This window comes from Dunckerocampus dactyliophorus, chromosome 6 (genome assembly GCF_027744805.1).
Source record: "Dunckerocampus dactyliophorus isolate RoL2022-P2 chromosome 6, RoL_Ddac_1.1, whole genome shotgun sequence".
In the NCBI taxonomy this organism is placed as follows: domain Eukaryota; kingdom Metazoa; phylum Chordata; class Actinopteri; order Syngnathiformes; family Syngnathidae; genus Dunckerocampus; species Dunckerocampus dactyliophorus.
Window position 1 is genome coordinate 21,304,322 of NC_072824.1, and position 27,449 is coordinate 21,331,770.

General features: G+C 42.8%; 1 protein-coding gene across 7 annotated transcripts in view; it reads left to right on the forward strand.

Annotated features, from left to right (window-relative positions):
* Positions 1–27,449, forward strand: part of LOC129182783 (ankyrin-2-like) — a 104,857-nt gene that overhangs the window by 18,515 nt on the left and 58,893 nt on the right. For 6 of the 7 annotated variants that reach the window (XM_054779289.1, XM_054779291.1, XM_054779292.1 and 3 more), the window contains exons 1-3: positions 26,452–26,616; positions 26,691–26,789; positions 27,253–27,438. In XM_054779289.1, the coding sequence (XP_054635264.1) occupies positions 26,712–26,789; positions 27,253–27,438 (264 nt within the window). In that variant the 5' untranslated portion in view covers positions 26,452–26,616; positions 26,691–26,711. Of the gene's footprint in view, positions 1–11,346; positions 11,449–25,426; positions 25,526–26,451; positions 26,617–26,690; positions 26,790–27,252; positions 27,439–27,449 lie in introns of those variants that run through there. The other variant, XM_054779295.1, reaches the window with a different exon arrangement.

The window sequence follows — 27,449 nt, forward strand, 5'->3', positions numbered from 1 at the left end:
TGGGTCATTCCCAGTGTGTGTGTGTATGTGTGTGTGCGTGTGAGTGAGAGGATAAATAATGACTGAATGGATGAGTCTGACTGTCATCATTGCCCACCCCCTTTCTGTCATTATGTCCTTCTCTTACACTTGGTCACATGAATGCTTCCTTTGCGCTCTCCATAAGTGGATATGTGAGTTTTTTGTGGAAATTGGAAAATACAGCATCGTAGGAAAAAGACTTCCTCATTTTTCTACAAGGACTTTGGCAATAAAAGTAAAGGATGATTGCATTTGTGGTTTCAGTAAGGGTCATATTGGAGCCACTTCATTCTTCGAATTTTGTTTTTGTGGTTTTAAGATGTAATTTGGATTAATTTACATCAGAAATCTTGGGAAAAAAAGATGATTTCCTTTCCAAAGGATCTTTAAGATTGAAACGTTCTTCTTATTGTCACCTGGGAAATTTTGTCACATAGTGATTAATTAGTAGAGACGGCCAGAGCTAGAAAGGTGTAGTCATGGCCCATGCCGCTGCCCACTTGAAGAAGGCACGAGAGCTGGAGCTTAATCCAGAGTACAGGGCACTGCAGAAAGCCAAGGAGAGGCGGCGGCGCCAGCGGGAGAAAGCTGAGCGAAAGCGACAGGTAAAAAAATACAATAGTGTGTCTACATCAAATTGTGGTTTATTTGTGTTTGCCTGTATGGAAGGTTGTAAATAAGTTATAATTCACCAATATGGAACCTGTAAGGTCGAACACAAGATTTATTCTGAATTCTTTCCCATTGGACACAATGGAAATACAGCATAAATCATCTATTGCAGATCAAACTGTTGCCATCGCTGATGCGTTGTTGCAGTATGCAAAAGTTGTGTATTAGTACTAATGTTGTCTATTGATTTTCTTGGTTATCCACACATGGAAGGAGGCAGTTTTGATATCCAGTTGAAATTAATTACTTATGTAAACACATAACAGTCATGGTGTCCCAATTAGTTTGTTTAAGCCATTTTTTAATTATAAATATTTGGTGGCCTAAGCCACCTAAAATTTGCATTTTAATGATGCTGATGCTTCACTATTAGCATAGACCCAGGCAGTGTGCGTATAATCCAGTATGCTTCATGACAGGGCTGACAAATCCTGTACAGTACAGTAGTACAGATTACAGCTGTTTCTCAGTTAATGCAATCGTTGTTTGTAATAAACACTGCAGCTGATTTACTCTCCATACTAGTGTACACATACTGTAGGTCTTCCTATGCCATTGCCATTAACAATACTGTACTTGCCTGGATGCTTAACCAATCAATATGCTTTACCCTAAAAATATAGTATCTCACAAAAGTGAGTACACCCCACATATTTTCAACAACCATTTGATTAGATTTTATTTTAGATTTTCTCAAGGGACAATACTATGGAAATGAAACTTGGGATGGAATCATGCTCTGTTTCAGTTGGAATCCATGTTTTCCTCATTGAACCGCACCCCTGCCAGTGCCGTCAGCACTCATGCAGCTTCAAACCATGATGCTATCAATGGTTTTCAAATTGTGAGGCAAGGCCCCCTGGGACCACAATAGACATTTTAATATAATCTCCTTATTGCGATAATGTATGTTGTTGTTGCTGTTGCAGTTTGCAACGTGCCGTTAATGTAATTAAGTGCGATGTCGCGCGGCTAAAGTTCTAAGCCTCTCCTCGAATTTACTATTTCTTGCCTCAATGGTGGCAAATAAACTACAAATTACAAGTTTCCTTATCACTGAAGGAGGAGGAGGAATAGCTAAACATGCAACACACCGAACAAGAGAGAGCAGGAGGCGACAGAGAAACCATGGTAACCACTAAGATAGCTTGATTGTAAAGTAGTGAAACAACTGAAAAAGAAGTGGTTAGTACACTTTAACAGAAGTCTAGCTGGAACCGTGTTACAGTGGAGAGTAACCAGCTATGAACATGAAGTAGTCTGATAAGAGTCTCAGGAGAGAATAATACAACAGCTACACTGTGAGCATACATGTCGGAGCCTGTAACCAGTTTTTAAATGGTTCATTACAATTTATATGCCAAAGAATATTTTGTGATATATATTTTTGTCGCAAGAGGCTGCAATGTATATCGTAATATGGATTTTAGACCATTCAGCCCATTCCTAGTTACAGTTAAGACCAAAGTTATACAATTGCATTTGCAAAAAATTTTCAGATAAAACCACATACACTAAATTCCAGACTATAAACCGCTACTTTTTTCACAAAAAATTATGCGGCTAATTTATGGATAAATCTACAGATCCTATGATGCTTTGAGTGCAGATTCAGGAAGTATTTGGGATACTGAAGTGGACGCTAATGTCATGTTTTAAGTCTTATGCAGCGAACATGTTTTGATCAGACAAATCTTAAGTGAGTTTGATCAAGTGTATAATTACTACAGCTTTTGTTTGGACTGCTTGGACTGCGGCAGATGTTTAACTCCAATGGAAAAAAAGCGCCTCACGTGTCACTCATATCGGGGTGTTATGATTAGTTTTAATAATGATTCGATTTATATCATGATTCGTGGTTGCCAATACGATTCAAGGACTATATTCGTTCAATTAGAACGATACGATCCAAAATGATTCAGTAACTTTAAATCAATTCAGTAAATTTTTAGCCAAAAATTCAAGCAGTGTGACTGTGAAATAAATACCTTGATATTGGACAGTGCAGTTGAAGTTTCCTAGATTCCCGTTGTTTTTTGTAAGGGAATCAGGTATAAATTAATTATGGATATAAACAAAGAAGTAAACAACAATGAATGGCAAATGCATTCACATTGTATTTGAATAATAACCAACACTTCAGGTTGAATTAACAGGAGGTTTACCTTTTCTTCCCTCATTTTCAATATTCAACAAATTTTCAATAAAAGTACAGTAAGTGCAACCAACATTATATATAAACAAACAAGTACAACAACAGCTCTTAACAGTAGCTTTACCTGCTCTTTGCTACTGCAAGAGGTGCCTGGTCAGTCAGCGTTGTGTGAAATCCCATGGCGCCTTAGTAGGTTTTTGGAGAGATTTGTTGTTTTGCCATGGTATTTTACTTGACTTTTACAGCGAGCAGCTTATTTAGAACATCTCCCTCTTTGCAAAAGCCAAAGTGTTTCCACACTGGACCACAATGGTGGCTTAATTATTTCTCGCTCGCCGGCTTGTCCTCTGCCATCCGCCCTGCTGTGTTTCGTTGTCTGCTGGCGCGTGGCGATGACATCACAGACAGGCAGACTGAATTGAGTAACGTTTAACATCTTTATCATTAAAAGTGCTCAAAAAAATCCACACATCCATATAAAGCCTGCTATGCTTAAATCCAATGCTTTATTTCCTATTTCCTTGATTACTTTTTAAACAATGTTAAATCGATATATGTCGCCCGGAATGGCAACTTGCCGAACACAGATCGATGGAGTTGGATCATAGGAATATAAATCGATAAATCAATGTAGTAGATGAATTATTACACCCCTACACACATCAGAGCTAACCAGTGATGCTGGGAACACAGAGTGTTGGTAGGGTTTCAAGGTTTATAGTGTGTCTCATAGACAAGTGCGGCTTATACTGTATATGTACAAAAAAAATTATCTTTAAATTTGGTGGGTGCAGAAGTTACGGTATATTCATATTCTTTTAACTTAAAAAAATCAGGGAAACTAGTTTTCATTAATAAAGTCTTTTTCCACTATCTTATGTCATCACCATTTAAAAGATACTGGTTCACAAATAAAATAGCATTTTATTTAAAATTTGGAGTAGTCTGGGCTAACTTAAATGATAAATCCTAAACATTTGACAGAGACATTGACAGTTCTCTACAGATGAACAATGGGTTCTCCATAAGATAACCAAAACACTGAAACTGACCTTAGTCATTTGTACCCCATTATGTCTTTTGACGTTCCTGGAGAGTAGCTCAGGCACTTTTCTGTCCAGTCCAAGCCAAGACCAGCTGTCATGCACCCCACCCTGGGCACATACTACGGTGGAAGAGATGGTCTGGAAGTGTAAAAATAACTGAGGCAGGAGAGAAATCAGTATGACTGCAGTTGTTATCATTCAAAGAGGGATAGCATTGGTAGAGGAAGAGGCGGCAGGACTGGGCCTTGGCAGTAACCCTGTTAATACAATCCAAAATAAGCCAGGTTGAGGTGGTCTTTTGGCTGAGAGTGTGATGGTAACGTTGAAGGCAGTGGTGAATGCAGTGAAGTGAAACAACATGGACACCTTTAATGGACTGTAGGATTTACCGCCTCATATCAGGAAATTGAGTGGAAATATTTGGACAGAAGGACTGCTTATCAAGAACATTTGGACCTGATTTGACAACCATGGGAAATGCAGCAACTTGTGTGGCCTGTAGAGCAGATAAAACTTTAACAGCTTCTTACAGTGAAAAATACTTAAATCAACAAAGGAACTTCTATGGCACGTCTGGATCTAACGAGTCACTGGTAAGAGACTGGTTCTTTTTAAATAACTATATTTACTAACTCTAGAATATATATTTCTATGTAAAGCTGCGCGTGTATGTGGTGTGACATCTCAGGTGAGAGAGTTGGCTGTTATTGCTGCATAGGGGGTGTGGCTTCATTCCAGACATGTGATTGGGCATTTTTCCCTTCTTAACTCATAACTTTATGTTTTATTTTTCAAATCTAGCACAGTATATACTAATACTGGTAAACAGAATGACTATTGTTACTAGGTTTTTGGTACTAATTTTAACCTAGATCAGGCATACATGGCATAATACTGAGAAAGAACCAAAACTGAACTAACTACCTTAAAGGAGTAATAATGAAAACTGTAGTAATTAGTTAAATGCCACAAAAAATACTTTGTTATACTGTGTGTTAAACAATATCTGAGGATTTGTCTCAACAAGACACTAGTGCGAACACACAAAACACATGTCCCGGCTGGTCCACCAGTATTAAAGACGGTAAAAATCAGGTGATTCAATGTCAGACACTGATATTGTACTGTACTGTGTCCTTAATACAAGCCAGTGTATGCCATTGTAAATAAAGGACTCGTACAGGACTCTTTTAAAAAAAAAATTTTTTAACTTTGGCTATTATTTTTAAGATTTGTATTAATTATTGTCATATTTATTATATCAGTGTACCAGTATAATTATTTTTGTTCATTATATTTAAGTGTAACATGATTATCAGGGTGTGTGGAGTATGTGGACTTAAATTTGAGTTACCAAGCATGCTTCCTTGCAAACAACAATAAGATAGTCAAACCCATCTTACGTATGTTCAAAAGTGAAAGTGTTGCAGACATGTAATGCAAAGGCAGCTATGTGCAACTGTTCACAGTAACAAAAGCAATGTCTTAATAATACCAAAATGAAATTGGAATTTATGTTAACCTAGTAGTAGACATGACTGGGTGATGTAAATAATATGTATTTCCATTCCAAAAATAGCCCTGTCATTTGTTGGAGATGTCATTAGAGTTGTAACTTGCATTACAGTGAGATGGTTAGAAGGACTCAGGTTGTCTTGAGGAATGTTTATGGATGCTAGAGTACAGAATCCAGGTCAGAGGAAGAGGCTCTTCTGAACCTAGAAGATAACTAGGTCAATGTAAATATATTTTGATGAAACGTGTAAACAGAATGTACAGACTGCAAACCTTTATTGTCCTTAAGTTAAGCCTGCGTGTGTGTTTGACAACTACAGTATATTTGTGTAGTTTTGGTGTCTGACTAGATTTAGAAAAACAAGAAGATTTGACAGATTTTCAAAGAGAAAAGAACATAAATTGTTCAAACACGTGGTTGAAAAAAAAAATGACAACACAATTGGAGTACCAATCTCCAAATGGAGCTCAGATTTATCTACAAGCTGTGACCCTGAATTTTGGAAGCAAATATGTCTTAATGCTTCCCGGTTAATCAATAATCCCAACCTACAGCTGATTCAGTTTAAAATCCTTCATAGAGTACACTACACAGGACATAGAATGTTTAGAATGGGCTTAACTGACTCTAACATCTGTACACACTGCTCAGACCATAGAATAGATGACTACTTACACTCCATGTGGACCTGTGCTCCCATTAAAAATTTTTGGCACGGAGTGTGTGAGTACCTATCTTTGGCACTTGGGTTCTCCATTCCTACCTCTCCTTTACTATGCCTGCTGGGCGATCTCTCCACAATTGATGTAGAAACAAATCAAACACAGCTTCTCATCACTGCATTAAGCATCGCCAAGAAAACCATTCTCATCAATTGGAAATCAAGGAAGAAACTGAACATCGCTCTTTACAAAAATCTTTTGTTAGATCATATAGCTATGGAGAGAATGTCTGCTGAATCTAAAGAACAAATGTCAGAATTTCAGTCTATATGGGCACCAATAATTAATTCCCTGACCTGACTCTCAGGGGGGTGAGGGCATCTGTCTCTGCCCCTGGGGGTCTCGTTCATCTGGCGTGGGGTGTGGTCCTGGTCGCTGGGTGGGCCTGGTACCTCGGGGGCGGGCGGTGGCGGGCTTGGTGTCCCGGGTCTTCTTTGCTGGGCTGCCTGCCTGGGGGGGCTGGTGGGTGGGGGTGGGGAGGGGTCCGGGTCGGGTGATGGGGCGGGGGCGGGGTCGGGGGGGTCGCCCAGGGGGCGGCGTTGGTTGGCCTCCGGGGTGGTGGGTGGATGGGGTGCTGCATCCTGCGGGTGCCGGGCGCCTACTGCTGCTGGGGGGGCCCGTGTGCGGCTGGTGGCGCTGGCTCTCCCTCGCCTCCTTTGCCTCTGGGGGTGGGGCGGGGACTGCCCTGGGCCCTCCTGCTCGGCTGCCGCGTGGGGCCGTCCGGTGTGGGGGGTGGGGGCCGGCCTCTCCCCCTGGTGGGGGTGCGGGTGCCTGAGCCCAGCTGCCCCCGCGGAGCCATCTCCCCTGGGTGGGAGGGTGGTTTGGGTTGCCCCTTTTTATTTATTTATTTTTATTTTATTTATTTTTTATTATTATTTTATTTTATTTCACTGATTTATGTGTGTGGTGTATGTGTGATAGGTGGGAGCTGCCTGTTATCCTCCGGCGCCTGTGGCTGTCCCCCGGGTGACGGGGGGCGCGGAGGTGGGGGTCGCGGATGTGCGGTTTGGGCTCGGGGTGGGGGGTGCGTGGTGCTGGGGTGGGGGGGATCCCTTGCTTTCTCCCCTCAGGGACGGGGCCGCTGTGGCTCGGTGGGTGGGGCGTGTGGGGGCCGTGGGCGGGTTGCGCGTGGGGGCGGGCGGCGTGGTGTCCATCTGCGTGGTGCTTCCCGGGATCGGCGGGAGGATGCTTGCTCCGGGGTGGGGCGGTCGGGGGGTGGCTTTGGCCGGGGGCTTGGGGGTCGGGCTGGCGGGGGGCTGGCGGGCGGTCCCTGCTGCCTGCTGGTGTCAGGCTGGTCCTTGCTTCCGGGCCGGCGGTTGTCTCCCTCCCTCCGGGGTTTCCCCCTTGGCGTGTTGGTGGATGGGCGGGGGGTGGGGCGGTGGCCGGTCTGTGGCGTGGCGGGGGGCGGGGCGGGCGGGGGCATCTGCTTGGGCGCCGGGCGGGGGGCCGCTCCTCTCGCGGGCCCGGTCGTGCGGTGCTTGCTTCTCTGTCCCTCCCTGGCGCCTCTGGCCTGCGTGCTTCGTGGGTGCGGCCGTGCTCCGCTCTATGTGGGGTCCGGTGCTCTTGTGGTCGTCGTGGTGTTGCTCCCTTGCCGGCCGTGGTGGTATGCGGGGGGCGCGTGGGCGCGGCTCCCGCTGTCCTGGTGGCGGTCGGATCTGCCTTGGGGGCGTGTGGCTTGTCCGTGGTGTTTGGCGGTTTGGGGGTGGCGCTGTGAACGCTACCTCCGGTGGGGCTCCGGTGTTGGGGGGCGCTGGGGGTATCGCCTCTGGGGGGTTGGGTGGGCCGGACTGGGCATCCTGGCGGGCCGGGTAGGGCCTGTGGTGTGTCCTGCGGCCCGCCCGAGCCTGGGCTGTGGTGGGCGGCCGGTCGGTCATGTGTCCTTGGTCCCCCCCCTGCTCGGTTTGGGCGGCGTTGGGGTGTGGGGCCCCCGTCCTTCCTGTGCCACTGCACCACCTCACATATATATAGGACATTGGGGGGTGGCCTACGGTCGGGCGTGATTGGGGAGGGGAGCTGCCTTGCGGGGCTCCTTTGCTCCTGCTGTGCCACTGACCTGTTGCCCCCCAATTTTAATCGCAGAGTAGACACTTAGGGTTTGGGGGGGCTGGCCAGGTGAGGGGCCCTCCGAGCGGCAGCTGTCCCCCGATTTTAATTGCATCATTAGCTATCATCCACATACACTCCATATACATGCACACAGATACACCATCCTCTTTTATTTTATTTTATTTATTTATTTATTTATTTTTAATTGCATCATAGACACTATCACACCTTATCACATACACGGGTGGGGCGGGCTGGATTGGGGTGCCTTGTGCACCTCGGCGTCTGCCCGCCAGGGTCGGCGGTGTGGCCGGGGGCCTGGCCGTCGCGGTGGCTCGCCCGGGGCGGCCTGGCCTGTGGGGTGCCCTTGTCTGGTTCGCCTGCCCTTCCCTGGGGTGGCCCTCTGGGGCCTGTTGATGCCGGGGCTTGCGCCGGGGGGGGCGGCTTGCGGTGCCCCCCCTGGACTGACACGTGCCGCGGGCGCCTCTGCGCTCTTGGGGCGGGTTCGGCGGTCTCCGGGGGGCGGTGCTGGTGCTTCGGGTGGCCCGTGTGCTGTCGCGGCGGCCGGTGGTTGCTGCGCTGTGGCGGCTGCTGGGGCGCCGGGCCAGCTGGTGGGTTGGGGCTTGGTCATGCTTGCGGGTACTGTGGGCCTGGGTGGCGGGGTGGGGGTGGGGGGGCGGGTGCCCTGGGGCCGGGCTCGCTGGGGGGGGTCGTGCTCTGCCGGGCGCTTGGGCGTCTGTCGCCGTTGCGCTTTGTGCGCTGCCGGGCCGCTGTCTGTGTCCTCGCCTCCCCCGGTCTGTCTGTGGGCTTGTCGGGGGTGGGGCTCCGGTGCGCGGGTGGTGCGCTGTCGGCTCTGGTGGCATGTGGCTGGTCTGGCTTCTGGTGGTTTGTGGGGGCCGTCGGCTGGTCGGCTGCTGGTCTCGCCTTCTCGGCTCTGGTGCTTGGCCTCCCTGCGGCTTGGGGTGTGGTGCTCCCGCTCTCTCTTCGGGGTTTGCTGGCCCGCGGGTGTCGGTTGGCGCTGTGTGGTGGTTCGCCTGGCTGCTCGCCCGTTTTCCCGCCTGCCTGCTCGGTTTCCCGCTCTCCTCCTCGCTGACTCCCCTGTCTGCCTCGCTGGCGGCGTCCTACCGCTGGGGGGGTGTGGCCGGGTGTCTTCCTGCTCCCCGGCGGTCTGCGCTCTCCGCCCCTGGGTTCTGAGTCGTATGTCTGGGACCCCGGGGTCCCCGGCTCCGCTGCTCCTTGGGTTACCAACAGGGGATAGGGTGGGGCTTCCGGGTGTCGGGCAGTCGACCACTGTGTGTGTGTGTGTGTGTGTGTGTGTGTGTGTGTGTGTGTGTGTGTGTGTGTGTGTGTGTGTGTGTGTGTGCGTGCGCGCTTGAGTAAGTAAGAGTGTGTATGAGCGTGCGCATAGGGGTGTGTTTGTGCGTAGGAGTGTTTATGTGCGTGTGTGTGGGTGCGTAGGAGTGTGTATGTGCGTGCGTGTGTGTATTTTTATTTATTTATTTATTTTAGTTATTTATTTTGGGGGGGGGGGGGGGGGCATACAGGGGTTTGCTCCGTGGGGTCAGGTGCTCGGCGATACATCTCTGCCGCCCGTGCCTCCGCCGGGTGGGTGGAGGGTGTGCCTCCTGCATCCCTTGGCGGGGCGGCCCTGTGTCGGGGGTCGGGCGGGGGTTGGCCCGGGGCGGGCCGGGCTCCGCTCCCTGGGGGTGGGGGTGGCGGTGGGCGGGAGTTGGCGCTTCCGGCGCGGGCGGGCTTCTTTCCGGCTGTGGAGGCGTCTCTGGGCCTGCCGGTTTGTGGCCCCCGGTACCCGTCTGCCTTTGTGGGGTGTGATCTCTCGCTGGTCTCAGGGGTTGGCAGTCCTCCGGCCCGCTGGCGCCCTGTCCTTGGCTGGGATTACCTCTCTTCGGCCCCTTACTGGTCTTCCCGGGGGGGGGCTCTCTGGGCTGGCTCTTGGGGCACTGATCTTTGTGCTGCCTGCCCCTATGGGCCTGGTGGCCTTCTGGCGGCCGGGGCCCGGCCTTGCTATTTGGGGCGGGGCTCTCTGGGAGGTGGAAGGCGGCCCCTTTCCTTTCATGCACTCTCAGTGACAATCACACGCCCACACATTCCTGCACCTCTATATATATATGAAGTCTTCCTTACATACAGAGATACCTGTACATATGCACACTCACAGTACATACGTACTTCCCCACATTACTCACTGAGTTAACCAGGGTGTTATTATGTTGTTGGTTTTATTACAGCGACGGTGATTTCAGCAGTATGACTATATATATATATATATGTGTGTATGTGCAGTGTGTATGTGTATATATATATATATATGTGTATATATATGTATATATATGTATATATATGTGTATGTATGTGTATGTATGTATATATGTGTGTATATGTATTTTTTTTTTTTTTACAGTGATGTGCATTACAGTAACTTTGATTCTATTCACTATCATGGATAATCATTTCATTACTACAGTTATGTGTGACTGTTTCAATGCGGTATTATCATGGTGATCACTATCATAATTCATCATTTCATGACTGCTATTGTGTGCGACTGTTTCATTGCAGTATTGTCATTGTGATCACTGTCATAGTTCATCATTTCATGACTGCTATTATGTCTGATTGTCATTGACAGCTTTGTCATTGTGGTTGTTGATATTGATTTGTCCTTTATCCTTGTTCGTCTTTATAGTTGTCACGGACATTTATTTGCTGATGTCGTTCTGTATGTTTCTGTTGTTCTGTCACAATTGTTGTTGTTGCTGCTGTTGTCCTTGTCTCTTGTCTCTCTTTTTTTTGTTTTTGTCCCCCCCCCCCCGTTTCCTTTTCTCTTCTTCTCTGTCCCCACCTGCTCTGGTCCGGTCGCTCCAAATTTGCTTTATAACAAGCATCAAGGTCGAATAAATTTTGTATGACAGGGGAAGTGTATATCACACTTCTCTCTGGCAGAGTAAATCTGTTGAGCACTTGACGGCATTTAGGTATACAATTCTATCTGCTTTAAAGGCTGGACAGGACAGGGGAAAAAAAAAAAAAAAAAAAAAAAAAAAAAAAAACACGTGGTTAAAGTGGTTCTTTTGTTAATGCCAGTAAAAGTGATTCATGTTAGGACTTCCAATCACCAACCTAGCCTTCAATCTCTTTCTCTCATTCCAGTCGGACAGTAACACCAGTTTCCTGCGGGCTGCCAGAGCTGGAAACATTGATAAAGTCCTTGAGTTCTTGAAAAATGGAGTCGACATTAGCACCTGCAATCAGGTAAGGAACATTCTAAACCAACAATTCAAAGGCATAAGGCGATGTATTTTTGAACTAGATGTTTGCTTTCATTTTAAAGTGACATGGCTTCTTCTGTTTCAATTATTTGGAAGTTGTCAGACACGTGCATTATCGCAACCTACAGGACTAGAGCGCAACAGTAACAGAACACAATTACACTTTTCTGCATACACAATTGTTCTTTGCTCTTTTACTTTTTACACATGCTGTTCATCTACTGTCTATTGTTATTTTATGTCATTTCCTTGCATGTTATTAAATATTGCACCACAATACATGTAGGTTGGCTTAATAACTTAAACACGAGTAACTTCAACCCCACAGCCAATCGGAGAAGAAAGGTAATGATAACAAGAGGGCCTTCTTGGGAGCATAATAATGACAAAGTTATATTATCATATGAATATAATACAATTTACGAGAGTGAAAACAAACCACATTTTTGAATTTCAAACTATTCCTCCAAAGGAATGACCATTTGGAGTACACTATATCACTGTGACTTCACACAAATGAGCCTGCTCAGCACTTTTGTCCATTCCTGCTACTAACACAATTCCTGCACCTGACCACTCCCATTCCTACCACCAATCTCAGCAGTATCTGAAGTGGTCTCACTCTCCTTGACAGCTGGTATTTGCGCCCCCGCCCCCCACCTTCCCTCAAATACATTCCGCGCAGGAGAAGGAAAGAGGAGGTTGTAGCTAAAAGTCAGCACCCCTCCTTGCGGACGACATGATTTACAGTAGTCACAAGGTGGCTTAAAGGAGAAGGGAGGGAAGGGAGTGTATGTCTTGTGTGTGTGTGTGTGTGTGTGTGTGTGTGTGTGTAAACACAAATAGCTGTGTCATTACACTACAATGCTTCTAATTCATGATAACAGCTACTTATACTCTGGGCTCTAATTGGTCAGCTGAGAGGACGTAGCAGCTGCGCACTTCTAACTCTGCTGTTTTTTTTGTCCTAAGCAACCATAGCTTTTGTTTTCCTCAGCCCCACTGACACACACACATGCACGCATACACACCTACGTGCACTCACAGTGGTCCGCCTCCTCTCTGCAACAGGAGAACCCTGCCCTTCATAGTATCTGTCATGTGTCAGATGATCAAATGTGAGCCCTTGTCAGATGACCAAAAATAAGAGTGAGTAATAAAATAAGAGTGATATTTATATCCCAGTGTGTATGTGTGTGCGTGCGTGTGTGTGTGTGAGAGCGAGCGAGAGATGTGAGAGAGTGTGTGTAAAGGCACAGAAGCATGATAAATATTTTAGCAAGCAATGGAAAGTGCTATTATACCTCAAATAATTTCTCCTGGTGCTGTGTGTGTAAGCTATTACTGTAATTGCAAATTCCTTATTGTGGGTGTTGCATGCATTATTCGCTACAGAGACAGTTCTGATTCTCTTTTCTTGGTAAGATGAAATAGAGTAGAAACTCAAATGGATTGATTGCAAGGCCGACAGTATCTCAATACATTGGTCCATATACTGGTAGTGCCTTATCTGTATAGTGTGGTCCATACAACAAAATGGTGGAGGTGCAGATGCGGATAAAACTTGACTGTATGCTCATCACCATAATTGAGTGTATAATACATTATGTATTAGGGGTGTAACGGTACGGTTCCATACTGATTACCTTCAGTTAGGTAAATTGGCGTAACAATTTCCCACATGATACACAGTAAAAGTCAGGGACAAGAAGTGTACATTTGGCACAGATGTGGAGATCCAGGCGGGCAGAGCACCTCCTCAAGCCTGGGGAGTGTGCCTAAAAGAAAACAGTATAACCTAGCCTTTGGTTGGCAGGAGTATTGGTCAGCGATAGTGCTAAGGCTAAGCCAGAGACTGTAGACTGAAGGAAAAAAAATACGTACAGTAGTACCTCACATAACGTAAACCTCCTTTTACGTAAATTCGACTGAACGTAAAGAATTTATGTAAAGTTTTTGCATCGTATTACGTAAGAAATTCCATATAACGTATAGCGTCAAGTCGGTGCAAGTTCAGAAATTCGATTTAAATAGCGCGCGCGACAGAGAGAGGGAAACATTTTCCATGACTAACAGAGTACAGTACACTTGGTGACGCCTTCTGACACTTCACGCTCTCATTGGCTGATTATCAGGGCACCGCCTACGCTCTCATCTCATTGGCTGACTTATACAGTGCGTACTTTGTGTTTTTCAGTTTTATTTATTTACAGTAATCTTATTTATTACCTTATTTTATATTGGAATGTTACTCTACTATGTTTATGCTAACGTTTTCTTATATTCTCCCACCATATTTGAATATTTTGAAGGGCCAAAGGGGTGAGTTTGGGAAGATCTTGGAACGGATTAGGCTATTTACATGTATTTTACGCTTCGTATAACGTAAAAACCCTATAACGTAAACGTTCTCGGAACGGATTATTTACGTTGTTGGGGCGTCTACTGCATATGTTTGCATGCTACCTCTTCCTCTTGTTCTTATTGTACTTCGGGCAAAAAGGCACTTCAATTTACTAAAATTAAAATAATAATTCAGACTGTTCAAACTATGTGCATTATTGCACTTTCCTAAAAAGAAAGATTGTAGACCAGGGTTGTCTAAAATGCGGCGTGGGGCCATTTTGGCCTGCAGCTTGTTTTTTATTGGCCATCAGCATACAGGTATTCTAAAAATAAAATCAGTTCTTCGATTGATTTATTATTCATCAATAATGACATATATCATTAGCTATATTATAGAGATGCTCTTTCTTACTGATGTCCGACACTTCATTTCTGATGCCGATATAGGCAGCAGCTCTTCCCTCAAACTAATGTCAGGTCACATCATCATGTAATGAATGAACACATTACGCTTCTTTTATTGTGATGCCACTGGATGCATTTCACAAATAAACACTGTAATAAGACAAATGCAATATGCAATGTAAGTTACAGAAAGTCATTAAAAACATTATGAACAATAGTCAACAAAAATAACATGTTCTTCTACTTACTGATTATTATATTTATTCTGAAAAAAATCATAATAATTACAGCACCATGTTGTTACATTACCTTATCATTATTCTATTTATTAAAAAATCACATATGGAGTACAGGAAGTGAATAAATGCACTGCAAAAGATGTGTAACGGATGGGGGGGGTGGGATTAAATAAACTTTGCTTATTCCTACTCCTTTTGTACATGTGGAAATGTGAATTGAATTATGTGATGTATTTCATTGCAACTTGCACGCATGTTCAAATCAATTAAAACCATTACCATTACCATAAGTCGTCTGTCCATGGTCGAACTGGGGGTCCTCGACCTGTCTTGAAACACTTGCTATAAGCAACGGCCTGTGTTTTCTTCAAGTGTATTTTAATGTTTTTTCACAGGACCTTTAAAAGGAAATACAGCTGTCCCTCGGTTATCGTGGTTAATTGGTTCCTGTGGTTCAATCATGATGTTTGTCTTCAATTATGGCCTACTTGGAAATAATTTCATTTTAAAGTGCCTTCTTGCTGTCACTTATGTTTTTTCTTTTCTTGTCCATTATACAACCCCTGGCAAAAATTATGGAATCACCAGTCTCGGAGGATGTTCATTCAGTTGTTATATTTATAGAAAAAACGCAAATCACAGACATGTCACAAAACTAAAGTAATTTCAAATGGCAACTTTCTGGCTTTAAGAAACAGTAAAAGAAATTGAGAAACAAAATTGGTAGTCAGTAACAGGTACTTTTTTTAGACCAACCAGAGGAAAACACACACAACACACCACTAGTACTGTTCTGTCCAATTTGGTCCAAATTGTTAAAAATATGTACACATGACTGTAGGTGTCTTCATCAAAGAGGATGGCAATTTTTATGACAATTGTTATGACAATTATGATGCTAAATGTGTGTGTCTTTAAAATCCCTGATACAAATTATGATGGTATTTATGATGGCTTGTTTAATACCCATGTGACAAAACTATGACACACTTGATATGATACTAGGTGGTTGTACAAAGTAAACAATTGGTAAATTGGTAAAGGACAAGAGACCGGAGAGACCACTGGTATGTAACAACTATTGTCCTAAGTTACAAACTGTGTATTAATAAGTAGTAATTTGAATCTAATGCTCTTTCATTTGAAGGTTATCAACCTAACCTGTGCTCCTGTAAAAACCCAAGAAAATCGACTGGAGTTGATAGTGTCCTCTGCAATCCTCTCTGCCTTTTCAAGTTCAGGCTGGTGAAGGTTCAAACAAACTCGACAGCTGATATAGCGGTTCCTGAACAGAGAAGCTTCAATCTTAATACTCACCAAACTCCTAACGATCCAAGAGCCAGTAAAATGGAGGATCCACCTTGAGAACTAAAGGTTCTCAAGAAGCAATGGGCTAATGCTAGAGGCTCCTTCACAAAGAGATGTAACCATATTTTCAGACTAGCACACAAGATGGTGGAAAGCGACATTCGAGTGGAATTTATCCGACCAGTGTAAATTAATGGAAGCAAAAGAGAATTACGAGACCGGGCTCCTTGAAGCTGAGACAGCCGATCAAAGTGAGACCACGTAACTCATGGGGGAATTGGAAGAAGTAATGGAAGAGATCAAAGCAAAGTATGCAGAAATTGAAAAGCTCGTCCAGGAACAACTCTTGGAAAGTTTCTTGGATGAAAATCTTTTACCTGCAATCAGGAGGACCAAAGCGTGCCGCAACATCGTTCAACAGCTATCCCCGACTAACATGAACCGAGACGACTTTAGAGTGCACCTAAACACGCTTGGGAAGGAAATCGTGTGAAGGAACTAACAGAGGTCAATACCATCCATGGAATCAAAAGCAAACTCGAGCACAACATATCCCTGTTTTGCAATTAAAGCAACTCGTCTACCCGTCTTCAGTGGTTGCAGCAGAGTATTACAGATGGAAGAAAGATTGAAGAAAAGATAATAAAATAAGGCTGACGACCTATAGTACTAGAGAAGAGATATTCAGAGTCTTTGGAAACAAATGTGGGAATAGGTCATCCATCGTCTTTGAAATTTTAAAGGAACTACAGGAATAACCTCCCATTAAAGGAAAAAACCCGAGACAAGTCATCCAGCTTATCAAGAATATAGAAAAGGCTCTAGCAGAATTAGAGGAATTACAAGATGGTGCGGCAGAAGACCGACTCACTGTCCGGACAGTGGAAGGCAAGTTGCCTTTCTTCCTCTAGGACCAATGGCTAATGTTTGCAGTAGAGCCCAAAAATGGCATCACTTCTTCCAACAGATTCAGCCAAGTGCTAGCATTCCTGAAAAGAAAAGAGGAGATCTTCGGGGAAATAAAACGATAGAATGTGCATTACACTAAGAAGCCCGACTACAGAATTGAAAGAAAGCAACCATTTACCAAAACGTTGACCACAATGAGGGACACCGGAATCATGTGAGTCGTGTGCGGGGAAGGTGGGCATCAAGGTAAGATCTTCCTCTGTAGGAAGTTCAGGGGACTTGAACTGCATGAAAGAAGAGCAGCAGTGGCAGATCTAGGGGCCTGTGAACTGTGAAATGCCACGATGAAGAAGAGTACTGCAATAAAGAGTACCTTTGCAACGGCAAGGAGGGTAAAAACCATTACCACCTCTGCCCAAGAAAGGAAAAAGACCGCAAGGAGAGAAGCGAGAGATCCAGCACCCTCAGAGAACTAAAGAAAGTGTTCTGTCTTGATGATTTGATGTCTTCCTTGGTCTACCAGTATGCTTGCCTTTAAAAGCCTTCCCATGTTGATTGTAGTCCACATTTTAGACACAGCTGACGGTGAACAACCAACATCTTTTGCAACATGTGTGATGATTTACCTTCTTTAAGAAGCTTGATAATCCTCTCCTTTGTTTTAAGCGATATCTCTTGTGTTGGATCCATGGTTCATGGCAGTCCACTTGTCCAAAAGGAGGAGGAAGAAGCAAAGCTTATTTAATCCTACCACCCATCCATTCCACATCTTGTGCAGTACATATTATTCATTTCCTGCATTCCATGGAATATGATTCCATATAATAATCACTGTAATAATAAATAATAAAAAATAAAAACAAGTATGACAGAACAATAAATAGAATAATCAAGACTCTTCTGCCTTATATTTACCAAACGTCAACTGTATTGTTTTTTGAATTTGCTCGTCTTGGTGCATTGTTTGAGTTCCTTGCTCAATCTGTTCCATAATTAAATTACGCATACTGAAATGCTGTGGGTTTTCAGCGTTGTTCTTGCGTGTAAGTGTTATAAGTTTAATTTTCCTCTAAGATCATATTTCTCCTCTCTTATAGAGAAATATTGTTTGACGTTTTTGGGTAACAAGTTTTTGTTCAAACTTTATGCATTATTTTAGCAGTTTGAAAATTTACAAAATCAGCAAATTTAAATATCTGATTTAAAAAAAAAAAAGGGTTTGTATGTTCTCTATATGCGGCATTATGAATTAATACATTGAGTGAAGATTGCTTTTATAATTATTGCCCCATATTGTTCACAAATCTGTCTAAATCTGTGGTAGTGAGCACTTCTCATTTGCTGAGATAATCCATCCCACCTCACAGGTGTGCCATATCAAGATGCTGATTAGACACCATGATTAGTGCACAGGTGTGCCTTAGACTGCCCACAATAAAAGGACACTCTGAAATGTGCATTTTTGTAGTAAATTACTATAATATTCTGTCTTGCACACTCTCAAGATTGTTGTCAACTTATTTTTATAAGTCTTATATTTTTTTCTGCTTTAGTTTGTTGAATGATAAATTTTCTGTAAAATGTATTCTTCTTACAGCCATTTTTTAGTTCTTTTGTCATCCATGGCTGTTTATTTTCCTTTGCTTCTTGGACTTTTCTTGCCAGGGACAGTTCTTGTCATAGAGCTCCATATAAGTGCATAGAAAGTGATCATATGCTTCGGCCACATCTTTTGCACTGTAGACAGTCTCCCATCTTTGTTCTTCTAGACCAGGGGTCACCAACGTTTTTCCTTGTGAGAGCTACTTTTACAAAATGAAAATGGCCAAGAGCTACTCATTTATGTAACATTTATTTTCAGAGCTTATTTTAAACCCAAAGAAAGCGAATATGCTTGTTTTACCAGAACATTAACAAAATGCTGGTGTCCACAACTTACATTTTGTATTTCAGAATGCATTTCTTTCTACTGTTCTTTCATTATTAACTGAAAACCTGTATGAAAAGCAGCCTTGCGGGCACCTCATGTGGTCGTGGGGGGCTACCTGGTGCCCGCGGGCACCACGTCGGTGACCCCTGTTCTAGAGCTTTCCTGAAAGCGTTGACGCTATCCTCTGTGCGCAGTCTTTGAAAAGTCTTTTTAGCCATCACCGGTCTTTTATTACAATGTCCATTGTAAATTATAACGCTGGAAGATGATCACTGATGTCACTAATTAACAGGCCACTATTTGTGTTATTATCAAAGTCATTGGTGAATATATTATCAATAAGGGTGGCACAGTGGTCTTTTATGGTCTAATAATTTTAGGATATAGACTCAAACTGTACATTGTGTCTATGAAGTCATCTATTTCCTTGTACTTGTGTGGATTCAAAAAATCAATATTGAAATTTCCACATATAAAAATTGTTTTTTGATCTACAGTATGTCTGTAAAGGTTGTCTTAATCCAGTCCTCAAACATTCCAATCCTTGACTTTGGAGTTCTGTATACACAATTTATTGAGACATTTTTGCTTTTTTCTTTACAGATTTCAATCGTTATTCATTCTAGGATGTTGTCAATAACAAATGACATATTCTTCACCATATTGTAGTTCAGATGTTTGTCCACGTACACAGCCACACCTCCTCCACTTGAATTCATACATGTCATTTCATATCCTTCCAGCTCAAAGTCCATACCTTTGTTAGCATTAATCCAAGTTTCTGAGATTGCAAATACTTTAAAGGGTTCCTTGAATTGGTTCAGTCATTTGTGATGTGAAAAATAAAGTTTGAGTCCGGATCTATCTCTTTTTCCAAATCCAATTGTTTGTGATCTATGAAACAAAAGGTAGTGTAGATCTTCTTGTGGCATATTAAAGCTGTTTTCTTTTTCCATGTTGGGAGACCTCAGTATTTATCTTGATCCTTGATGTCTTTGACAACAAGAACTCTGGCCTCTGGTCCTCCAATTAATTTGATAAAGATTTTGCAGTTTGCACTCCATGTACTTTGGATCCTTCCTTGCTTCCTCACCTGCTTTCTTCAGATGGTCATTCATGTAGAGTCATTCATGTAGAGTCTGATGACCTGATGGTCATTCATGTAAAGTCATTCATGTAGAGTCTGATGACCTGATGGTCATTCATGTAAAGTCATTCATGTAGAGTCTACATGAATGACCATCTGACAAACAAACGTCTACATCGTAGACGTTTGGACCTTTCAGCTTCTTTCCTTGTTTCAGCAGTGCAGTCTTGAATTTCCTGTTAGTGAACTTGACAGTGATGACGGGTGTAGTGCTGTTCCTACCACACCGTGGGATACAGGTGTCAATAGTTTGGATGTCTACGTCCACCTCCTCAGATTGCAAAAAGGTGACAACTTGTTGCTCCGTTGAGGCGACATCCATTTCATCTGGTTCGTCCTTATTCGCCACTGCCCCGTCGTAGGACGTAGGTTTGATCCGAAGCCCCGTCACGACCACATCATTCAGTTGTGTGTTCTGATCCATGTCATCTATGGTGGTTTTCAATTGCTCAATGATTTTGTCTTTTTCTTCAGACTCTTTTTTGAGAGTGGCTCTCAGAGCTGCATTACTTTCCTGTAATTCTTTGTTCTCCACTCTGACATTGAACTTCATCCGTCAGGTCCTGGGCCTTCTCCATTGAGGAGCCCATGCTTTGTTGCATGGAGCCCATATTTTTTTGCATGGGAGCTTCATTACCTTCTCAGTTTGCTCCAGCTTCTTATTGAGATTCAGTAGCATTTGCACTAGGGTAGCTTCTAGCTTTTGCACTATGCTATTTTCTTGCTTTTTCACGATCTCCTGGATCTTCGTAGCTTTCCCCATTTGTGCATCAACATGATTACTCAGTTGACGCTTCCAATAGAGCATGTACTCATCGTCAGGTCTCGATGGCAGAGGGGTGGGTACAGAACCGGCACCTTAAAAGCTTTTAACCGAATCCGGAGTGCTTCGACCTGAACTCCTCGAGACACCGCTAGATCCGCTTCTTCTCTCTTTTACGGCATTATTGCGGTTGCTGAGCAACACCGTCTCGAGTGTTGTCAATTAGCCATTAGCTTGTTTTTTCACTGCCTTTGGTGTTTAATACCCGTTGTAACAGCGAGTTTGTGTCTCTCACCAGTCCTTGTTAGCCAGAGATATCTCCTCAAGAAAACTCCAAGATGTTTTAAGAGTCCAGCTTCGTGAGCAGCCATCGATTCAGAGCTGCTTGATAGCTTGCCTATAACAGCTGTCGGCTCCTACTATACGTTTGTTTTGGTGAGTTTAGTCCACTCTCTGGTCCAAATTAAGGCAGAAATCTCAGCACTCACTCCCCGAGTTGTAATCACAAACTATGGACAGAAATAGTCCCAGAAAGTTTAAAACTCCGGTAATAAAAAAACAGACCTCTTTCCGTGAGCGTCCTTTCCGTACAACAGGAAGTGATGTTTTGATTCCATAATTTGGTGCTCAGAATTGAGTGATTCCAGAATTTTTTTCCCGCTGCTTGGTCTAAAAAAGTAACTTGCTGACAAACAAATTTTTTATTCTTAATTTCTTTTAGCGTTTCTTAAAGCCATAAAGTTGCCATTTGAAATGACTTTAGTTTTGTGACATGTCTGTGATCTGCTTTTTTTTCCACAAAATTAAATGAACATTCTCCGAGACTGGTGATTCCATAATTCTTGCCAGGGGTTGTAGATCAGGGGTAAAACTCCAGTTCCACACGAACACACTGTGAAAACGTATATTGAAAAATGCCACTCTACGTTTTAGGATCTGATTCCACTTAGAAAAAATGATCTGAGTTGTCTTTGATTACCTTAGTTTCAGACTGTGTAGTTTGGAACCAGTTAATCTGAAGTTGACATCTCAGAAAGCAACTGGATTAGTGTGGATGTATATAAACCAGATTACCGTAGTCCTGGTTTTATTTATGCCCTGCACGCGAAACTGGGCCTTACAGTATATGGCAAGTTGCTTTACGACTGAACCAAATGTCTATTAAGGGAAAGATGTGTATGAAGGCAGGAGGTAGCTTTATGTGTACAAATGTACTTTTAGAACAATGTTAAATTATGTTTTTATTCATTTTTACACAAGACAAAGTTTTTCTTCAACTTTACAGATGTCACGTCTTTTCTGTGTTGTTTCAACACATCCAGGGCAGCACAGTTTTGGTGGTGTTAGAGATAACACTTTCTGATTACGCCTATTTTTTAGCATAACATTATGATCCTTTTGCCATATTGCAAGCAGGAGACATGTTTACTTTAGAAGGCCAGTGGAAGGCCAATGGATTAAGAATCATGTTACCCATGATTAGCAGAGATATTGCTTCCAAGGAAATGAACAGATCTAAATCATGCCTGTGGAAAAGCACTCAACACAATTACAGAGCCATTATCCCAGTGGTCAACTGAGTCAGGGCATCAGCAGTCATGATATTATATAACCAAAACCTGCAATAGGGCACCATATACTCTACAGTACGTTACTAAGTGATTAGAGTCTAGAATCAAGGACCTGCACATTGTATTCCTCTCCAATATACTCCTATATGTGGAGTTTGTGTCAATCTGCTATCCAGATACTGTAGATAAGTACAGCACAATAGCAGATTCTTAGTGATCCTAGAACATTGTACGTTCATTTATAATTGAATCCAAAAGATCTTGGAAAGCAGCACCTGGATGAAGTGTGGCACCAGGAGCAAAAGTTAGTTTCAAAAGGAGAAGGACACTCTTCCTGGCTGTCAAAATAAGAGTAATCTTCTATTTGAATAAATGAGATAAACAAAAACAAAAAGTTCCTTTTCATTAAATGTATTTCTGTTAATACAGTACAAAGGACATTGTTATTGTGTGTCTGTTTGTTGCTTTGTCAACCGTTTTATGCCCACATCCTCAGTTTAAAAGGCTATACCTCCCCTCTAATCCGCCAAATGGGATTTTACTGTTAAAGCTGCGTATGTTGACATTATTTCCTCAATTTGCCACATTTTGTCTCATATAGTATGACACTGTGGACTACAGGACAATAGTTACCATGCCTGATCACAGCAAAGGTGAAAGGTTACAAGGACGTTAAATGTAATCTCACTTGACTGGCGCTCACTTAAATGTCGTCGCTTTAATAGCTGTATGTCCATTAGCTAAATGAAGCTTTTAGTTACGGCTCAGAGGAAAAACAGATTTATTCTGTGTGTGCGTGTGTGTGTGTGTGTGTGTGTGTGTGTGTGTGTGTGTGTGTGTGTGTGAGTGTGTGCTTTGTTACAACATTTGTGTGCTCTATATTCATGTTAATGTTTGCACGACTCAGCCTTCTTTAGCAAGCATGATATCATAATGTTAAGATTAGTCAAACAGTTGTTGTGGCTACAGAGAATCTGTCTGTGATTTCACCTATGTGAATGTCCTAATAGAAAGTGTGTGCGCGTGCGTGTGTGTGTGTGTGAGGATTTACTTGTCCTTCTGAATACATCCTGGCATTCTTTCTGGTGATGATAATGATGCGCTAAGCTGAAACCTGTCAGGCTGCACGTTCAAATGTGCACTGAGGATCATCTCCATGCACATTTGGAAGCTGCTTTCATTTTGCTTGTTGGCACTGCAGGGAAAAAATATATTGCTGACTCACTGGTCACAATATTAAGTACACTTGCACAATCTAATAACTAAAAGGCACTATTTTGAGGTATTAATATAACAATATGTTTATTATTGTGGTTGGAGTTTGAAGTGGTGTCCAACGGCATTGCATCATACCGAGAACTGTTGTACTACAGTAGTATTTTGAAACGTTTTAAGATGACTCCAGCAAGTGAAGTGCAACTTGTGTCAGCAACTACTTACATATCACGTGACAACAAAGAACATGGCGTATCATTTAACACAAGTAAGGCTATTATGCAAACTTTATTTTATATACTGACAGTGAATTTTAAGGCAAGAAATTAGACTGTTTCTTGAAATCGCTCATTTTAGTGCATTGTTTGATTTCCTTACACAGTCTGTTCCATAATTTGATTCCACGTACTGAAATCCTGAAGGTTTTTAACGTTGTTCTTAATTAAGTGTTTTAAGTTACAATTTTTACCTGAGGTCGTACTTCTCCTCTTGTTGAGAAGAATCGTATTACGTTTTTGGGTAGCAGGTTATTGTTTGCTTTATGCAAAATTTTAGCTGTTCGAAAATTTACAAAATCAACACATTTTAATGTAATTTTAGGAATAAAGGGTTTCTACGTTCTCTATATGTTCTCCATATATAGTTCACTCTGAGAACTGACCTGTTTTTCTTTTTAAAAGTCTGACATTTTGAGTTGCCTCTACATATGAGCGGCCATGTTTACATGCCTGTGCGTCCTACTTACCCTCTATGACTATGCAGAAAAGACGGCACAGTAACACGACACTCCTCATGGCATTTAGGAACTCATGCCTTACCCTGCGTGCATGTGTGCGTGTCCATGTCTCCTTTTTTGTGTGTGTGCATGCGTGTCTTACGTGCTCAAGCGAAGAAAGGGGGCACTGCTGGTGGTGGTCACAACATAACCGCTCTTGGTTTACATCAGTGCCAGCCTAATCTTCAGAGCCAGCAGGCACGGGGAAAAGAGGCGGAGGACAGGCCTGGAACTTTGGATCTAAACCCGAGGACCATTGTTGATAGTCATTGATAGTCTATCATTCCTGAACATAGCTAAGAGTGCAGCTTAGTAGGGCACAAGAAAAGAAAGGAGGAAGATATTTGTCTGAAAACAAAGAGCAAGCAATTATCAAGTACAGTAGAGACAAGTCCACATTAAAGTTTGAAGAATGGAAGAAGAGGAAGATGAGGTGAATATACTGTTATTGTTTTGCACTGTGTCATAAATAAGTGGCAGTTGGCTGCCTCTTTTGTTCCATATCTGCTACAGTATATTCACAAAACTTTGTTAAAGGGTGTGCCATGGGTTAAGAAGGAAATGATTACATTGTGGTGAGAATCCTTGTTTGTTTTGTTGTCATTTATTATCACTTCTGCCAAGTGTAAAGACATGGCATGCTTGTTTGTATGTTACTAGCGGGATATCGAGTCGAGTATCAAGCAATTTGCATCAAACGTGACAGTGTGTATCCATGATGAATGTGTGCTTCTCATGTGACCCACAAAAGACGGCACCGACAGGACACATGTTCAGCCTCTGTGCAGTTATACCCTCTACAAGATGGCCTTTTAGCTGTCAATACAGGGAAACGGTGTTGAAATGTGTTGCTATATTGAGGGTCTGCCCCATTTTATTCACATCTTATGTATTTGTTAGCTAACTCTTCTACTTCTGAGCAGCTGCACACAAAAAGGTGAACATTTGGCAAAACAAGCCATAGTTTGATGCTGTAATTCAGATTTACTAGAAATTTCTCACACAGCTCAATGTGCCCTGCAAAACACCAACTGCGACTTTAGTGTGTTTAGCCAAATCACTATGAAATATAGTCCAGACCTTTAGGGGACCGACAAGCACACGTGTGTAAAATTTGAGCAAGATTGGTTGAAAAACTTGACCGCCAACAAGCAAAACATCTTTGCAGGGGCACGGGTTAGCAACTTCTTTGTCATTGTCATTGTCCATGTAATGATTATACAACTTGCACACAATTTATAGAGGGCACCGTAAGTGTAATTTGGTGTGTTTCATTTACTATTCAATAAATGCCACATGTTATATTATAAATATTTATATTTAATATAGTTTGTGTGTTTGTTTACCCTCCAGAATGGATTGAATGCCTTGCATTTGGCAGCCAAAGAGGGACACCAGGATCTAGTGGAGGAACTGTTGGAGAGAGGAGCACCTGTTGACTCATCCACCAAGGCACGTGCATATATCACATCAGTCGTCTCACTTATAATATTGGATGTAGAACGTAGTGCACCATCCACAAGCTACAGACTCTGATGTGGATCTGTTTCTTTCAAAGAGGGGTCACATTGGACCTGTGACAGCAGTGAGTGTCGGATAATCTGCTTGTTATGTGACTCTACATCCCTCATGCGCCACTCTTAACAGCCAGGAACATTTGACAGCCAGCAGGGAATCTGGCGCTCATGTCCTTGGATTGACAGCAATGTGACCTTTGGCATTAGCTTTTCAGGAAACATTATAACATTCTTTTTGTGTGGGTCAACAACATTTAATACTTGTGATTAATATCTCAATGATCAACCACAAAGTCCCCACTTGGATTTACCTAAGGAAGTAGGTCAAAGATTTGCCATTGGATACCCTGAACAGATTGGATACCCTGAACAGTAATTAATATGTTTTAACTGGCAACAACTTATTTAACCTTAAATGATGCAACTCACCTACTCAACTTATCTAACTCAAGACATGCAGTTGAAGACTATGATTTCAAAATCTTTTTTTTCCCCAATGAAAAGTTAATTAATCCTATGATAGACAAAAATGTCACCATCATAAAAAATGTAAGTAACATTTTTAACGGCCATACATGCAAAGGTATATTCACCATTCTTTAACTTTAAGGATAAATGAGGAATGTGACAATAAAAGTTTCAAATAGTCCACCCAATCAGATTGGATGGGTGATATTAAAGAGTAGGAGAGGACATAAATGTTAGTAAAAGCCACGTAGCTACGTGAGCTGCAATGCCATTACATTACAGTCGCATTTTAAAAGGCTGTCATGCTAGGTTAATAAAAACAAAAATAATAAAACCTACAGTTCCCGCACCTTGATTTTAAGATGTGTAGCAAAGCCTGCTTTTTTATGTGAAGTGATGGGCATATACACGTAATATTTATGCATGCCATTTACCATGTAACATTTGACCTTTTCACAGAAAGGAAACACTGCCCTCCATATTGCCTCGCTGGCTGGGCAAAGAGAGGTAGTCCGCCTGTTAGTCAAGAGAGGAGCTGATGTGAATTCTCAGTCGCAGGTGAGAAGTCTTTGCATTATTACCGGATACTAACATTAGCGGTTACACCAAAATAATGTGTACTCTCCCCACAGAATGGCTTTACGCCACTCTACATGGCTGCACAGGAGAATCACCTGGAGGTTGTAAGATACCTGTTGGAAAATGATGGCAACCAGAGCATTGCAACAGAGGTAACTGCACATTGACAACTTAATTGGTCCAAAAATTATAATTTATTTAGTATAAATAATGTATATTTTGTTTATCAATTACTGCAAGAATGTAAGCTTTACGCTCAACTAACTTACACTGTGTAAGTACATTTATGAGTAAATTGAGACAGTATTATTTCATTATGTACACTTTTTGTTACATTTTTGCTCTACCAGCTTTTATGCCATGTCTGCTGTGCTAGCAGTGTGTGTTGTGTCATGCGTTCGCCATGACACATGATAGTGTCGGGTGTCATAGGAGAGGTATTTACCATTATTGGGGAGGAAAAAGGTGTCTATATGAGGTGTGGCGGGCATGTGACTGGGCATGGCATCAATGAGAAAAGAGGCTGCTATTTGGAGAAATGCAATAATAGAGCTGGCTTTTTTTGAGATGTGTTATCATTTGAATTGCTTGTCTGCCATCTCTGTGCCTATAAAGGACGGCTTCACACCACTTGCCATTGCCCTCCAGCAAGGCCACAACTCAGTGGTGTCCCTGCTTTTGGAGCACGACACCAAAGGCAAAGTGCGCCTACCCGCCTTGCACATTGCGGCTCGCAAGGACGACACCAAGTCGGCCGCACTGCTGCTCCAGAACGACCACAATGCCGATGTGCAATCCAAGGTGAGTGTGCA